Genomic DNA, 17,824 nt, shown 5'->3' on the forward strand with positions numbered 1-17,824 from the left:
GAGATTTAACTGGGAATGCTACTGGAGGTTCTACGCACCATTCCACAAGATATTCCATGGGAGATTCTATGGGGGCTTCTACGCACCGTTTGGTACCAGAGTCTATGGGGGATTCTTCGCACTTTTTGGCAAGAGATTCCACGGGGGATTGTATGGGGCATTCTACGTGCTGTTCTGCAAGAGATTCCATGGAGGACTCTATGTGGTTTTCTATGTGTCATACCGCATGATATTCCAAGTTGTGTTCTAGGCGCCGTTCCGAAAGAAATTCCAGGGGGGTTCTAAAAGGGCTTCTACGTGCTGTTCCCCAAGAGATTCCAGGGAGTTTCTACAGGGGATTCTACGCGCCATTCCACAGGAGACTCCACCGGGGATTCTATGCACCATTCCACAAGAGATTCTACGGTGGATTCTACGGGGTCTTTTACGTGCCATTCCGTAAGAGATTTCATGGGGGATTCTACGCAATGTTCTCCAAGAGATTGCACAGGGGATTCCACGTGGGATTCTACGCACCGTTCCACAAGAGATTTCACGGGGGATTCAATGGGGGATTCTACGTACCATTCTGCAAGAGATTCCACCCTAGATTCTAGGGGGGAGGGTGGATTCTACGCACCATTCCGCAAGAGATTCCACGGAGGATTGAATGGGGGATTCCACAGGGGATTCTATGGGCCAATCCACAAGAGATTCAATTTGGCACTCTACAAGGGATTCTATGCTCGTTCCGCAAGAAATTCCATGGTGGACTTTACGGAGAATTCCTCTTGCTGTTCAGCAAGAGATTCCACAGATAATTCTACACACCGTTCCGCAAGAGATTCCATGGGGGATTGTACGGGGCATTCTACGTGCCATTCTGCAAGAGATTCCACTGAGGACTCTACGTGGTTTTCTACGTGCCATACTGCATGATATTCCAAGTTGGATTCTAGGTGCCATTCCAAAAGAGATTCCAGGGGGGTTCTAAAAGGGCTTCTACGTGCTGTTCCCCAAGAGATTCCAGGGAGTTTCTACAGGGGATTCTATGCACCAATCCACAGGAGACTCCACCGGGGATTCTACGCACCGTTCCGCATGAGATTCCACGGGGTTGTCCTATGGGGGATTCTAAGCACCGTTCTGCATGAGATTCTACAGGGGATTCTACAGTGTTTTTTACGCACTGTTCCACAAGAGATTCCACGGGGGACTCTACCAGGGATTCTATGCGCCGTTCTCCAAAATATTCCACAGGTGATTCTACGTGCCGTTCCGCAAGAGATTCCACAGAGGATTCTACGGGGACTTCTATGCACCGTTCTGCCAGGGATTTCAGGGGGGATTCTACGCGCCATTCCACAAGACATTCCACAGGGGATTCTACCCACAGTTCCACAAGAGATACCACGGGGGATTCTACGCACCGTTCTGAAAGAGATTCCACATTGGATTCTACATGGAATCCTACACGCTTTTCCACAAGAGATTCTATGCAACATTCTGCAAGAGTTTCCACGTTTTATTTTACGTGGAATTTTATGGGCTGTTCCGCAACAGATTCTTCAGGAGATTCTAAGTGCCGTTCCGCAGAAGATTCCATGCGGGTTTCCATGGGGGATTCTACGTGCAGTTCCACAAGGGATTCCACGGGGTATTGTATGGAGCTTCTATGTGCCATTCCACAAGAGATGCCATAGGGGATTCTATGGGGGTATATCGCGCTGTTCCACAAGAAATTCCACGGAGGATTCCATGGGGGATTCTACGGGGAATTCTAAGGGCCATTCTGCAAGAGATTCCATGGGGGATTCTACAGGGGATTCCACAGGGGATTCTATGTGGGATTCTAAGCACCGTTCCGCAAGAGATTCCACGGGGGATTCCATGGATTGTTCCGCAAGAGATTCCACAGCGGATTCCAAGATTCATTCCACAAGTTATTCCACTTGGTACTGTACGGGGGATTCTTTGCACTGTTCTGCAAGAGATTCCACAGGGGATTTTATGTGGAATTCTGTGCGCCACTCCACAAGATATTGTACAGGGGGATTCTCTGGGGCATTTTACCCACTGTTCCGCAAGAGATTCCATGGGGCTTTCTATCCACTGTTACACAAGAGATTCTATGGGGGATTCTACAGGGGATTCTACACTCCATTCTCAAGAGATTCCACAGGGGATTCTACGGGGGATACCATGTGCTATTCCACAACAGATTCAATGGGGGATTCTATGTGCCGTTCTGCAGAAGATTCCATGGGGGATTCCACGGGGAATGCCACATTGGATTCTTCGAGGGATTCTACGCACTGTTCCACAAGATATTCCATGGGAGATTCTATGTGACTTTCCACAAGAGATTCTACGGGGAGTCCTACGTGGGATTCTACGCACCATTCCACAATAGATTCTACGGGGGATTCTATGCACCGTTCCGCAAGAGATTCCAAGGGAGATTCCATGCACTGTTCCGCATGATATTCCACAGGGTTGTCCTACAGGGGATTCTAAGCACCTTACCTCATGAGATTCTACAGGGGATTCTACAGAGGATTCTACATGCCCTTCTGCAAGAGATTCCACGGGGGATTCCATGGGGAATTCTACGCACCGTTCTTCTAGAGATTCCACAGGAGATTCTAGGGTGGTTTCAACAAACTGTTCCGCAGGAGATCCTACATGGGATTCTACGGAGGATTTTACACACTGTTCCAAAAGAGATTCTACGGGGGATTCTATGCGCCTTTCCGCAAGAGATTCCACAGGGGACTCTACAGGGGATTCTACGGGCCATTCCGCAACAGATTCCACGTGGGATTCTACGTGGCATTCTGCAAGAGATTCCATGGGGTATTCCACGTGGGATTCTACGCAGGATTCTATGCATCATTCCAGAAGAGATTCTATGGGGGATTCTACACACTGTTCCGAAATAAATTCTACAGGGGCTTGATTCCACGTGGAATTTTACTCACCGTTCCACAAGAGATTCCATGGAGGATTCTACATGGGATTCTACCCAATGTTCCGAAATAGATTCCATGGGGGATTCTATGCAACGTTCCAGAAGAGATACCATGGTGGATTCTACGTGGAATTCTACAATTCCACAAGCGATTCTACAGAGGATTCTAAGGGGTATTCTACATGCTGTTCCACAACAGATTCCATGGGAATGCTACGTGCATGCCATTGTACAACAGATTCCACAGAGGACTCTGCATGGGATTCTATGTGCCGTTCCACAAGATATTCGAAGGGGGATTCTACACGACTTTCCGCAAGAGATTCCACGAGGGATCATACGGTGGATTCTACGCACCATTCCACAATAGATTCTATGGGGGATTCTATGCACCATTCAGCAAGAGATTCCAAGGAAGATTCTACGCACTGATTCACATGATATTCCACGGGGTTGTCCTATGGGGGATTCTAAGCACCTTTCTGCATGAGATTCCACAGGGGATTCTACAGGGGATTCTACACACCGTTCCGCAAGAGCTTCCATGGGTGTTTCTACGGGGGATTCTACGCACAATTCCTCAAGAGTTTCCAAGGGAGATTCTATGCACTGTTCCACACGAGATTCTACAGGGGATTCTACAGGGATTTCAATGCACAGTTCCACAAGAGATTCCATGGGGGATTCTACATGGGATTCTATGCATCATTCCACAAGTGATTTCACGGGGGATTCCAGGGGAATTCTACGTGCCATACCTCAAGAGATTCCACGGGGCATTCTACGCACCGTTCTTCTAGAGATTCCACGGGATATTCTACGGGGGCTTCAACACACTGTTCCGCAAGAGATTCTACATGGGGTTCTACGGCAGATTTTACGTGCCATTCTTCAAGAGATTCCACAGGGGATTCCATGCTGGATTCTATGCATGATTCTAGTTGCCGTTCCACCAGAGATTCCAGGTGGGATTTTCCGCACCGTTCCACAAGATTCCATGTGGGATTTTAGGCAATATTCTGCAAGATATTCTACAGGGGATTCCACACTGAATTTTATCCGGGACTCTACACACCGTTCCACCAGAGATTGCAGGGGGGATTCTCCGTACCATTCCACAAGACATTCCACGGGGGATTCTACTCACTGTTCCGCAAGAGATGCAAGAGATTCAAGAGGGGATTCTACCCACTGTTCCACATGAGATTCCATGGGGTATTTTGCGTGTAATTATGTGAGTCGTTATGCAAGATATTCTACATGGGGATTCTACGGGGCATTCTACCCACTGTTCTGCAAGAGATTCCGTGGGGTATTCTATGGGGGATTCTACACACCATTCCACAAGAAATTCTATGGGGGATTCCATGTGGAATTTTCCGCACTGTTCCACAAGAGCTTCCACGGGGGATTCTATGAGGGATTCTACCGATGAAGAGATTCGACAGAGGATTCTAAGGGGGATTCCATGTACCGTTCCTCAACAGATTCCACGGGGGATTCTATGTGCTGTTCCACAGAAGGATCCATTGGGAATTCCACAGGGGATTCTATGTGCAGTTCCACAAGAGATTCCACTTGGGAATTTATGTGGAATTCTGTGCACTGTTCCGCAAAATATTCTACAGGGGGATTCAACGGGGGATTCCACGTGTCATTCCGCAACAGGTTCCACGAAGGATTTTGTGCGCCATACCGAAACAGATTCCATGAGGGATTACACGGGGGATTCTACGTGCCGTTCCACAAGAGATTCTACGGGGGATAACGGAGGCATTCTACACGCTGTTCCACAGGAGATTCCACGCACCATTCCACAAGAGATTCCACAAAGGATTCCACTGGGACTCCACAATTCATTCTGCAAGAGATTTCATGGGGGACTCTACAGGGGATTCTACCCGCTGTTCCGCAACAGATTCCATGGGGGATTCTACGCGCCTTTCCACAAGAGATTGCACAGGGGACTCTACGGGGAATTCTACGCGCATTTCCGCAGAAGATTCCATGGGGAATTCCACGAGGGATTCTACGCGCAGTTCTGCAAGAGATTCCATGGAGGCTTCTACGTACCGTTACAAAACAGATTCCACGGGGGCCCTACGGGGGATTATACACGCCACTCCACAAGAGATTCCACTTGAGAGTCTACGCACTGTTCCGCAATAAATCTACAGGATATTCTACGAGTCGTTCCACAAGTAATTCCACGGGGGATTCTACAGAGGATTCTACTCACTGTTCCGAAATACATTCTGTGGGGGATTCTATGGGGGGTTCGATGCACAGTTCCGCAACAGATTCCACGGGGGATTCTACGCCCCATTCTGCAAGAGATTCCATGGAGGTCTCTACAGGGGATTCTACTTGCCATTCATCAAGAGATTACACAGGTAATTCTGCACACGGTTCCGTAACAGATTCCATGGCGGATACCATGGGAGATTCTACTCACCATTCCGCGAGAGATTCCATGGGGGATTGTACAGGGGCTTCTACGTGCCGTTCCATAAGAGATTCCACTGGGGATTCCACGGGCCTTTCCCCAAGAGATTCCACGGGGGATTGTACGGGGGATTCTACATGCTGTTCTGCAAGAGATTCCACCAAGGACTCTACGTGGTTTTCTATGCGCTATACCACATGGTATTCCAAGGTGGATTCTAGGTGCCCTTCCGAAAGAGATTCCAGGGGGTTTCTACAGGGGATTCTATGTGCTGTTTCGCAAAAGATTCCACGGGGGATTCTATGGGGACTTCTATGTGCTGTTCCACAAGACATTCCATGGGAGATACCATGGGGGATTCTATGGGCCATTCCATATGAGATTTAGGGGGAATTCTACAGGAGATTCTATGCACCGTTCCGCAAGAGATTCCACAGGGGATTTTATAGGGGCTTCTCCACGCTGTTTCACAAGAGATTCCATGGGGGATTCCAGGAGGAATTCTAGGGGCCATTCTGCCATGGGGGGATTCTACGGGCCATTCTGTAAGAGATGTCAGGGGGAATTCTACAGGAGATTCTATGAACCGTTCCGCAAAAGATTCCACGGCGGATTCTACAGGGTCTTCTACGTGCTGTTCCACAAGAGATTTCACAGGGGATTCTACGCAACGTTCCACAAGACATTGCACAGGAGATTCCATGTGGGATTCTACACATTGTTCTGCAAGAGATTCCATGGTGGATTCTACAGAGGATGCTATGTACTGTTCCGCCATAGATTCCACAGGGGATTCTATGGGGGATTCTACGCTTTGTTCCACAAGAGATTCTATGGGGGATTCTACGGGGGATTCTACGCACCACAAGAGATTTGACTGGGGATTCTACGGGTTCTCTACAAACTGTTCCGCAAGAGATTCCACAGGGCATTCTACGCGGTCTTCTACATGCGTTTCACAAGAGATTCAATGGGGGATTCAACGCACCGTTCCTGAAGAAATTCCCCAGGGGATTATATGGGGGGCACTAATTGCCATTCTGCAAGAGATACAATGGGGGAATCAATGGGGATTTCTACATAATGTTCCGCAAGAGATTTCACACTAGATTCTAGGGGCGATTCTATGCGCTGCTTTGCAAGAGATTCCGCCGGTTATACTAGGTGGGGATTCTACGCGCCCTTCCTCAAGAGATTCCACGGGGGATTCTAAGTGTTGTCTCACAAGGGATTTCTCTGGGGAGTCCATGGGGATTCTACACGCCGTTCCACAAAAGATTCCACATGGGTTTCCACAGGGGATTCTATGCACCATTCCAAAAGAGATTCCATATGGGGACGCTACTGGGGATTCTATGTGCCGTTCTGAAAGAGATTCCAATGGGGGACACTATGGGGGATTCTACTTGCTGTTCCAAATGAGATTCCACGAGGAATTCAGTGGGGGCTTATACGCACCATTCCATGGCAGATTCCAGAGGCGATTCCAGGGCCACTCCTCGCACCTTTCTGCATGAGATACTGTGGGCCACTCCGCGCACCGTTCTGCAGGCCACTCTGGAAGAGATTCTGCGGGGGATTCCGCGCACCACTCCGCGGGGGATTCTGTGGGAGATTCTGTGGGGGATTTCCCGGGGGATCTACGGTGCATACAATTCCCTGTACAATCTCTTGAGGAACAGTGTGTCCAATTCCCTGTCCAATCCCCCATGGAACAGTGCGTAGAATCCCCCATCCAATCCCCCATCCAATCCCCCGTGGAATGGTGCGTAGAATCCCCCGCAGAATCCCCCACCCAAACCCTCAGGGGATGGGGCGCAGGCGGGTGCAGGGGCGCTCCCATCAAAGTGCAAGTTGGCAGCCCCATAGAATGCCCAGTAGAACTCCCCACCGCAGGAGGGGACGCCAAACTCCTCTTCCCCCCCACCCCCATACGCCAGAACTAGGTGTAGAATCCCCCATCAGAATCTCTTATAGATGAGGGCCTAGAATCCCCTCTAGCATCTCTTATAGAACAGGTTGTAGAATCCCCCATAGAACCTCCTGCAGAACTGGGCGTAGAAATCCCATACAACATCCTGTATAACCTCCCGTAGAAGGGGGCCTAAAACCACCCACAGAACCGGGCAAATAGTCGCTCATCAAACCTCACATAGAACCTACCTTTGAAGCTCCCAAAGAGTATCACATAGAATCTCCTATGGAAGGGGCATAGATTCTCCCATAGAAATGGGTATAGAACTACCCATAGAGCAGGACACAGAAATCCCGTACAATATCCCGTAAAACCTCCTGCAGAACAGGGCATGGAACCTCCCATAGAATGGAGAATAATATCTCCGGTAGAATCTCCAGTCGAACCACCCGCAGAACAAGACTGCCCGCCGGGTATAAAATCTTCCTTAGAATATGCACTAGAATCTCCCATAGAACCTTCCTCATCATCTCTTCTAGAATCTCCCATAGTATATCTATTAGAACCACCCCGCCCCCCCTTTAGAACCCTCCTGCTCCCCCAGCATAGAACGCCTCTCTGAGAACAAAGCGTGTAATCTGCCATACGACCTCCCATACAACAAGGCAAAGAATATCCTGTGAAACCTCTCATATAATGGGGCGTAGAAGCTCGCACGGAATCTCCCATAGAACAGGGCATAGAATCTCCCCTAGAATCTCATCTAGAACAGCATGTAGAATCTCCCCTACTGTCTCCCCTAGAATGGGACATAAAATCTCCTGTAGAATCTGCCATAAAACAGGGCATATAATCTTCCCTAGAATAGGGCACAGAAACCCTCCTTAGAATGGGGCATAGAGCCTTCTGTAGGTTCACGCATAGAATCTCCCATTGAACTTGGCATAGAATCTGGTTTACAACAGGGCATAGAACCTCCTGTAGGAGCTCTGCATAGAACGGGGGAGTAGAAAGGTATGTAGAACCTCCCACAGAACAGGGTGCAGAATTTCCCAGAGAATCTCCCGCAGAATGGGGCATAGAACCTCCCCTAAAACTACCCTTAGGACCCCCCCAGAACGCGGTTCAGAATTTCCTGTATCATCTGTGTAGAAAGGGGTGTAGAACTTCGTGTGCATGGGGGCCTTGCAAGTGACACCAAACTACCCCCAGTATGGGGCATCAAACCACCCCCACCCCCATCGAACCTGCCCTACAGCAGCCAGGGCACAGAATGCCCCACAGAAGGCAGGGACAGAATACTCTCTGTGCATCAAAGCATAGGTTTAGAGACATAATCCCTTGTTTTCCTCACTGAGGACTATATCAACACAATAAATAACTTGTCTGACGAGTCTGATTTCTTTTCCCTTATACAGTTCATACCCCTCATGTAATTTAACAGCATAGAGGCTATCAGCTGCTGGTACTTTAATTTAGCAGAACATGAACAAAAGAATTCTTCCCTGAAATATATGTCCAAATTAGTGAAGATTTGCAAATACCTAAGGATAGAGATAGAAGCATCTCAGATTGATTTAGGGCTGCTATCATTTAACAAAAGCAATGCTATGCCAACTTTAAAAGGAAGTTAGTGTAAGCTACAGCCATGTCCAAATGATAGCTATGAAGTTCTGATAAATTCTCATTAAAAATACTCAATAAAAAGCAGTAGGTAATACTTCATCCAATTCCTTCTAACAGTGTAAGAGAAACATCTTTCGTTAAAAAGGTTCCACATTTATCATAGATATAACTGCTATATCTGAGGACATTAACAATACAAACTAATGACTATATTGCTACCTTACACATCTTAGGAAGATATGCAAGTCCACACACCAGAAACTTTGAAGCTGACTTGAGCATCTTGTATCCTTGCAAAAGCCTCCTAATCCCTAGCAATGGTTCTGACATCCACCAAAAGATTAAATAAACAAATCAAATGAACATGGTACTGATATCTGACTGCTGTTCAGCTTGTCTGGGGAAAGAACCTTTATGCCATTTCATTAAGAAGTTTGTCAAGTGTAAACTACACCAGTATGTTAGATGAGACTTCGACATGGAATAAAGCCTACCACTTTCACAATAGCTGTTGAACAGGAGATTTTCATAGATTCCTTAATTATGCTTTGTGTTGCAAGATACAAAGACTTGATCCAAAACATTTGACTTGATTCTCCAGAAGGTGATTTACTATGCCCAGTACCAAGAAATGTACTGTTCTGATGACCAGCAAGAAAAAAAAAATGAATTAGGAAAGTTAAAAAAATGTTATACGTTCAAGGTAACTTAACTGTAAGGAAATCTGATCTATCATTGGGATAATTAGTAACTGGTTATTTGCAGATACTCGTCACAGCATGTAGTTATGCATCATGGATTGTCTATGCAGAAAGGAGCTTAATATATGCAACAGCATAAAATATTTCTAAGAAGGCATGAGAAGTTCACATCTTACAGAGAACTGTAAATAAGCAAAGCAGTTAGTTCAGATCCATAAGTCACGAGCTGTCAACATTGATTTCAGTCTTTATGACCTATCATCTTCATTCTGTATACCTGGCTCTCGCTGGATAGACAGTTACAGAAAATAAGCAGCTATTCTTAATGCTGCAGATTAATTGTTAGTGAAATGTACACTGCTAATAAATTAGCGTGAACCCTTGCAGTGAAAAGCAGGACTTGAGACAACTTTTAGGCTCCTTCTTCCATCAGTGTTTTTGACCAGCTCTGCTCTTTACATCTTGTCACCACACTTTTTGTTCATCCTCAGTGCAAGTTAACTTCCCAGAAGAAAATAGCCTCTCGAATACTAGACACTACGCAGCACAATGAACCATTTTTTTCAAATCAATCTGGCTTCTTCCTGATCATTAAATACATTGTCCTTTTAATACTTTATTCACTTTGGTTATTTATTTATTTTTAAATCACAAATAATTTGCAGGTAAATGATTGTTTATTTGACAGATGATATTTTAGGCAGTGTTTTTCTGGTTGTCAGAAAACAATTGCTAGGCCAATGACTTCACTGTTTACATCCTGCCAGTGCAGAGAATTTGCATGCAAACTCAGGATTTGGTTTCCAGAAGAGCTCTGCATGAAAATATGAAGTTTCCTATGAACATTGATCCTATGAAAAGGCATTAACAGTTTCAAGGAAGTCAAAGGCTGTAAACATATGACTAGAACTAAATTTCTTGTACCACTGCATATAGGTTATTTGATTCTCTCCTCCTCCCCCCCCAGCACCAAATGATATGTCCCAATCTGTTATCATCCTTTTAAAAACAACCCCAAAAGTTTAAGTCATCTTCCCAGCTGTAAAATCTATTGTCTTCTGTTCTAGTGTGGGTACAGATAAGCCTTGTTCCCTCTGAAGTAGCTATTTATGTAAATGCACGCTATTTTGTCTTCTTTCTGTAGCTTTCTCAAAGTTAACTGCTCATTTTCACTACTTCATCTTTAATTTGTACACAGTCAAGTAGAGCACATGCACATAGACAATGCTTCTGCTAGAACTTGTACAAAACATCACTTGCTTTTCAGGTTATACTTGTATTTACAAATACCAGAAAGATGTTTTTCACAGCAATATGATATTGCTTATTCAGATTCAGCATGAAACCCATTAAACCACCTACCCCTCCAAGTTGTTGCTGACTCTATATGGATAAAACCAATTTAATGAATGTATATTTAGAGAAGCATTTAAGTTTCGTTTAAAGTTCTGGAACAAATAGTGAATCCCACAAAAAAAAAAAAAAAAATGAAGTGGTGAGATAAAGGACATAAAAACATGGAATGCACAGAAAAATGGACTCAAAAAAACATGCCTTAAGGAAAAAAAACTGAAAAACTCACCTCTTTGGATTCTACACTGAGGTTGGGCATAAAGGTAAAACACAAATTTTACATAAGATAATATCGTTAGAAGCAGAGACATACATAACCCTTTCCTCCCCTTTCCCCTGCACAGACAGAAAAGTACTTTTGAAAAGTGCGTTTAACTTGGCATTTGTACCCTTGTACAGAACTAAGGCTTCTCAAGAGTGTGATGCACTCCAGAGATGTATTTTCTGTTTATGGAAAATAGCAAATGAGGAAATGTACCAAGTCCCTGATGAAATGTAACGTGACACTTTAGGCAAGAATGTCACCCTAAAATTGCCAACAAGCATATTGTTTTCAAAAAAGCCATTCTCAAAAACAAACACATGGGGATGAACAATCAAACACTGCAGAATAAACAAAACTAGGAAAAAGATACTCCCTTCTGAATGATCAACTTAATAAGGAAAAGTTGTACAACAGTATTATACCAAGAAAAACAGAACCCATGTTCTCTAAAAAGACTATAGATCTCTATATATCTGTGATGAAACAGTATAATGCTAAAGACTGAAAATTAAAAATACTGCTATTAAACACATTTTCTGAAAGACATACACTTCTTCCAGTAGGTCTTTAAAATAAATCTAAAATCATGAAATTAGTATAGGTTGCACTTATCCTGCAGGGCAATGGAATCCAGAACTTAGTGCTGAAAAGAACAAAATTTCAATGCTTTCTGTAAAATGCACTGTTTAGGTCAGAAGCAATATATTAATACTAAAGTTTCTTGGTTTGAGGACCACCATTGCCACAGCTGGTGCAAATAGTACAGATTGAAGGGGTTTTTTCTTCATTGCTGTCCATGACTTGCTGTATTGAAAATAGTCTGATCATGAGAAGTAGGTTAGTGAGGGCAGATCAGAAGATGCAGTTACAGGTTTAAACTGATGGGGACAGCAAGGACTTGAAAGTTCATTTTACTTCTAAACAGCAAAGGACAGCAAAATCACCTTGCAGAAGACACCATCTGCCCTCCTACTTCCTTACTTGTGTTATCTTCATCACTTAAACTGATGGAGTTGTTTGGGCTACAAGAGATGAAGCAAAAAGCTTGGGAAATTTCTCTACTGCACTGGAATTTCTCTGTTAAGGGACAATTTCCCAGAGTCAAGATGACATAAGTTGTATTAACATCAATTATACTCAACAAAAATATAGTTTGCTATAAATACTACAACTCCAGAAAGCAAATACAGAAAACACACATCAAATCAGTTGACCTAATCAAAGTTTCTCAAATTAAGAAAGAAGCATTCTTTATCCACAATTAATGTCAAGCAAAGACTTCTCATGCACATATGGAGACAGTAACTTTGAACATTTTCATTATCTTTTGCTGTCACTTAGATAAAATGGTCATTATCAGAAAAACAAATTTTATTTTATTATTTAAAAAAAATTTTTTTTTTTTTTACACATAATTAAAAAATTGCATATCATGTGGGCAATTTAAGTCTGGTTTTCCATTTCTTCTAATCACCCACACTTTAGGAACAGGAAGCTTCACTTAATATCTCTTCACTATATGATCTTCAGCATGGAAGATTAATTTTCATTATGAAAGAACGCATGGAGGATCAAAAATCAAAAATATTCACAAACATCTACAGCAAGATATAGGACTAAGGAGGGATATTTTTTGTTTCCACCAGTTAAGTCACTGGACACAAAGTTTACCTGCAGATGCTCAGAACTGCCTCGGTACTGTTAACCCGAGCCCCTCATCACCTCTTTCATAAGTACTATAGGTATATTTAAATTAAGTGTTTTTCTTCCTGACTGTCCTGAGACTTAAGCCTACTATATACTCAGCACATTTACCAGACACAGGGAATCTGATCTTGGCAAGGAGTGTTTTATTCCCTGTTTTTAAGTGAGATCTGAAAATGGTGTACTACAGTACTACACACTACAGCATGTGCACAATATTACAGAACACACTTGTAAATAGGGAAAACTCCAAGTTTCTTTTTCAACCTAGGAAAAGAGAAGTTATTATAAATTTGAGCAAGCATTAAGTTATCTTGAGACAGAGACCAAGGACCTAGCTTTCAACACAAAGCAGAATATCTCAAATAGAATTGTTAAAGTCATGAAACTAGAAAAGAGGGCTCTCTCTCTCTCTCCAAGATTGCCCCCTCAGTGCTCTAATCTATCTAGAGCCCTCTGCAAGGCCTCTTGTCCTTCCAGGGAATCAACAGCACCTCCCAGTTTGGTGTCATCAACAAACTTGCAAAGAATGTTCTCCAGTCCTGCATCCAGATTGTTGACAGAGAATGTGAAGTAGCTTCTTTCTTAGCCTCCTGATTAATACACTTATTATAAACCTCTTAATTCTGCCCCCACTGATTGTATGGAGCACAGCTACTAATCCCAGACAGGAATTTCAGCCTGACGAACAAGAGATTAAAAAAAAAAACTCAACCTCAAGTCCTCAGTGTCATCCACTCATATCCATCTATGAGGCTACCTTTCAGTCTTGTAGAAGACAGACCACAACTTTCTTCTGAATATTAGCCACCACATTAATTTGTGGCAGCACACTTTAAGTTGAATAATAGTTTAGACTGAAAGAAGATTTACTCCTTGTACTTTGATGGAATTGAGCTAGAAATTAATAATTTGTCTATCAATAAGAACAGTTTTTCTAATCCTAAGTGTTTACCAATATATATTCCAAAATAGAGCAGTCTCCAAACCGTAAGTAGTATTTAATGGTTTACTTCAGGAATTTGATGGTGGCTGTACATATTGAATTATGTCCAACTTAACACACAGCAAGAAATATGAAGAAAATATTTACTGTAGCAAGGTCCTTCCTCTCTCTCTGTAACCTACAAAGGAAGGCTAGGTATTACCAAAAATGTAATGGCTGGTATTCACAGATCTTGGAGATTTAAACTAATAAGTGAGTTCAAAGTCTCAGAACATGTGACTCATGATAAAAAACAGGAAGTCATCATCTAGAAACTGCTTACAAATACCACAACAGCAGTGAACTGTACAGCAAACACCGGTCTTTCCTACCAAGTTCCAAGAAAAAAAAAAAAAAAAGAAAAAAAAAAAACATATTTTCAAAGCACAGCACAAAGACAACATATAATAGCATGCATTTTTTCATGTGGCTTCTGGAGGATGTTTAGCATGCTCAATTTCAGTGTACAGGGTAATTACATCCTTTATCTCAGCTTCAAGTAATGAAACTAAGCCCAGTTTCTGTTTTCCAATTGTACCAATACACACATTGCTGGTGTGGGCACAGCTCTGTATTTTAAAGAAAGAACAAGTAAATTTAAATTTCCTTTGGGGAAAAAAGCAAATGTTAAACCATAGCTTATCTAAAGCAAAAAGAATTTCTTGCAACAAAGCAGCAAGACTGAAGCTAGTGAAGTTACACTGTTGTCTATCTGCTCCACTGGAAAACAACATCTACCCTGTAGTTTAAGATTGCTCTCATCAAAAAGATAATCATTGTTTCCATGAGGAAGCTCTTCTGTTGAAATTATAATGATTTTTATTTTTTTTCTAATCTATTTATGGAGTTTAATTCTTTATGAGTGGAATGTTTCTCTTGGAAAGTGGATAACTATGCTGATGATGAATTTTAGTCCTTCATTCTTGTTTGGAACATGAATAAGTATGTATCCTAGGGCCTGACAGAAACATCTGTGCAGTTACAGAGTCAGAAAGGTCCACTGCACAGAAGAAAAAAATATTCCTTTGATATGCTTTTTCAGTGAAGCATTTGAATGGTGCCCATCTTCTCTGAAGTCTCAACTGTGTTATGACAAAACAAAATAATTCTTTTACGTTGCTCTAAGTCTTCCATCTATGGATTTCAAAGCAGCATTAACAAGGATACATAGCACAAAGAGTAAGAGGTACATTGTCTTTCCAATACCTCTGCTATGTGCTTTCAGACCTGCAGTCACACAGTATTTCTTTAGTTGACAGAAACAGACATCAATTATTTACATATTGAAAAATCATTATGTCTAATCCTACAGTAAAAGCAATCACCACCTCGGAACAGATGTATTAAAGAAAATCAACCACTTTGCTTAAAATTAATACAAAACTGAGGTGCTGGTTTATTCAATGCAACCAGTTTGTTTCTGTTCTACTGCCTTTACTCAGTAGTAATTTGAGTAAATTCACCCTGTAACCTGAACCCTTGTAATCCTTCTGTGTTATAAGTCATTCTAAGGAAACATTAAAAACCCCACAACCACCTTGTTTTGGAAGCCTTACTTTTAGGTATCAAGTTTGACATTAAAAAAATAGGACTCAACTGAGCAATTGAGCCAGCTTCAGACAGCTATAACCTAGTCTGGACTTCTTTCCTTCTTTAAGTCAAATGAAAGAAGAAGACACTTTAGGATAAGATGGCATGTGAATGAAACCATCCTCTTGTCTCTATTGACCTCACAGAGAATCCAACATCTACCTCCACTACAGGAAACACAAAGCAGAATCTTAAGTTTAGGCAAGATGAATCTCCCAGATATCCCTTGCACATGATTACACCCCCACCCACCCCAATTCTTCATGCCTTTAATTGAAGTGCTCATGTGTGCAGTACTTCTGAAAAGGCCATATGGTGTTTTTTTTTTTTAAGTGAATGTTTATTTCCACCCCCCTCTCCCCACCCCCCCACGCCCAATATCTCCTCACAGACTACATTTCCAATAAATGTGTTTCTTACAACTTATTCGGAAGTTTGAATTTGTTTAGCAACAGTGAATGCAATGAAGGTTAATTTGCTTGAATTATTTTTTTAGATGATCAGTGTTGGGTGCTGGTTTTGTTTTTGTTTTTTGTTTTTCCCATACAGAACCTGAAACCAGTTGTATGAAATTTGCATGGAAAAATGAAGAATATACACTTTTGATACTTTCATGATCCATAAACCATGCAAAGAAATTAAACTCCAGGTAAGAATCTCTCCTTTGCATAACTGACAATTGAATTATCTGCCCTCAGGATTTGGGAATTTTGGAAATTTGGGGAGTTTTTTCCTGACTCAGGTTTTTAAAACCTATGATGCTCTCCATATTTTAAAATTCTTCGAAAGTTTTCATTACAGAAACATAGAGAAAGTCCTGCGAACACTCTGCCCAGGACCTAAGCCTGACAAAGGTCAAGTCTGTTCTAAACGCAGAGCCAGTAATATTCCAACAGAGTTCAGAAGTCCACACCCTCTGCTCTCCCACTATAAATCTATTTAGATAAGTTTTTTGGAACAAAGGTTAACAAGACTTTAGGTCAAAAACCAATATAAGTCAACATGATCCAATTAAACAGTTATTCTTTTTGTTGTGTTCTCCTGTCTTGCCTTAGTTAAAAAGGTAGCCCAAACCAAAAACTTGAAGAAGTTCCCTGCCCCCTCCCCAGCATGAATGTTACACACAAATCCAACAGTCCCCTATATTATCACATACCTATTTATCCAATACGATATTTCTATTTGATTTTTTCTGAACTGTAATCCAAGATGCTAGTTTGTTCCATGCTTTGAAAAAGCACAATCTTTTCTACCTCAAAAAAGGCTTACTGACTTAAACAAAAAGGCTAATGGGAGTGAGGTATGCAATAAAAATGCACTGAATTTATAAGTTGAATACTTCTGCTTATATGCCCAAAATTAGGAAAAAAATGGTTATACAAAGTCAGGATGGTGAGGACATTAATGATAGTCACAGTTAGCAGACATCCTTCTGCAGTTACTCATATCTGCTGATATCATTTGCAGAATGTCTAACATGACTATTTTCAGTTATGTTTCACCATTCCAGAGCATTAAATTATATATTTGGGGAATGGAGGAAAAAAGATTTATGGAATAGGCTAATAAGTCCTGGGTAACTATATTCTTCCATGTTCTTACTTGGATCAGTGATCAAATATATTTTTCCAGGAAAAGCTTTCTATAAAAAAAGAGCAATAAGCTTAAACTACATCCTGTAAAGTGTTACTGCGTTAACTAGATTATGAATTTATAAACTGTATTATAAACTGTACAGATCATGCCAAGTACCCACCCTCCCCTAACTGTTTGCAAAGGAAGCCCTCAGCCCCTGCTAAGAATTACGGCTAACAGCAGTAGTGATGAAACACATGAAGTGGTGCAAAAAACATAACAGGCTGAAACAGTTACCCCCCAAAGATGTTGTCTGCTCTCAGGACCTCAGTTGGGTATCAACTGTTAGACAAGATGATGGACAATTTCCCAAACCTCAGACTGTCCCCCAAACTCTCATCCCCAAGCACTAGGGCAATGTACATTAAGAGGAAGAGATCTTGGATGCTCCCTCAATCTATTCATGAGGAAATCGCCTTCAATTTCATTCAGTCTTTGTTGCATAAGGTAGGGTACCCTGGCACTCCAGAGAGGGAGAGGAAGACTGCAGCCTGAAGTGTAACAGGCAAACTATCTGCTGGCAGGAGGGGCAACACTGATACAGGGTTGAATTAAATTGCACTTTTAGATATCTCTTGATATAATGGTTTGAAACCTTTTTCCTAGGCTTCACTAAAAAGTCAGAAGAAGCAGCATAGGCTTTTACAGCATATG

The 17,824-nt window shown here is 42.3% G+C and overlaps 1 protein-coding gene across 1 annotated transcript in view; it reads left to right on the top strand.

The window, feature by feature from the left end:
- Positions 1-6,860: 6,860 nt before the first annotated feature.
- Positions 6,861-17,824, top strand: part of RERGL (RERG like) — a gene marked incomplete at its 5' end in the record, with an annotated part of 42,643 nt that continues 31,679 nt past the window's right edge. The window contains one exon of the mRNA XM_082751782.1: positions 6,861-7,113. Coding sequence (XP_082607908.1) covers positions 6,861-7,113 — 253 coding nt within the window. The remainder of the gene's footprint in view (positions 7,114-17,824) is intronic.

Source organism: Aythya marila (assembly GCF_965140915.1).
Source record: "Aythya marila genome assembly, chromosome: 1".
Classification (NCBI taxonomy): Eukaryota; Metazoa; Chordata; class Aves; order Anseriformes; family Anatidae; genus Aythya; species Aythya marila.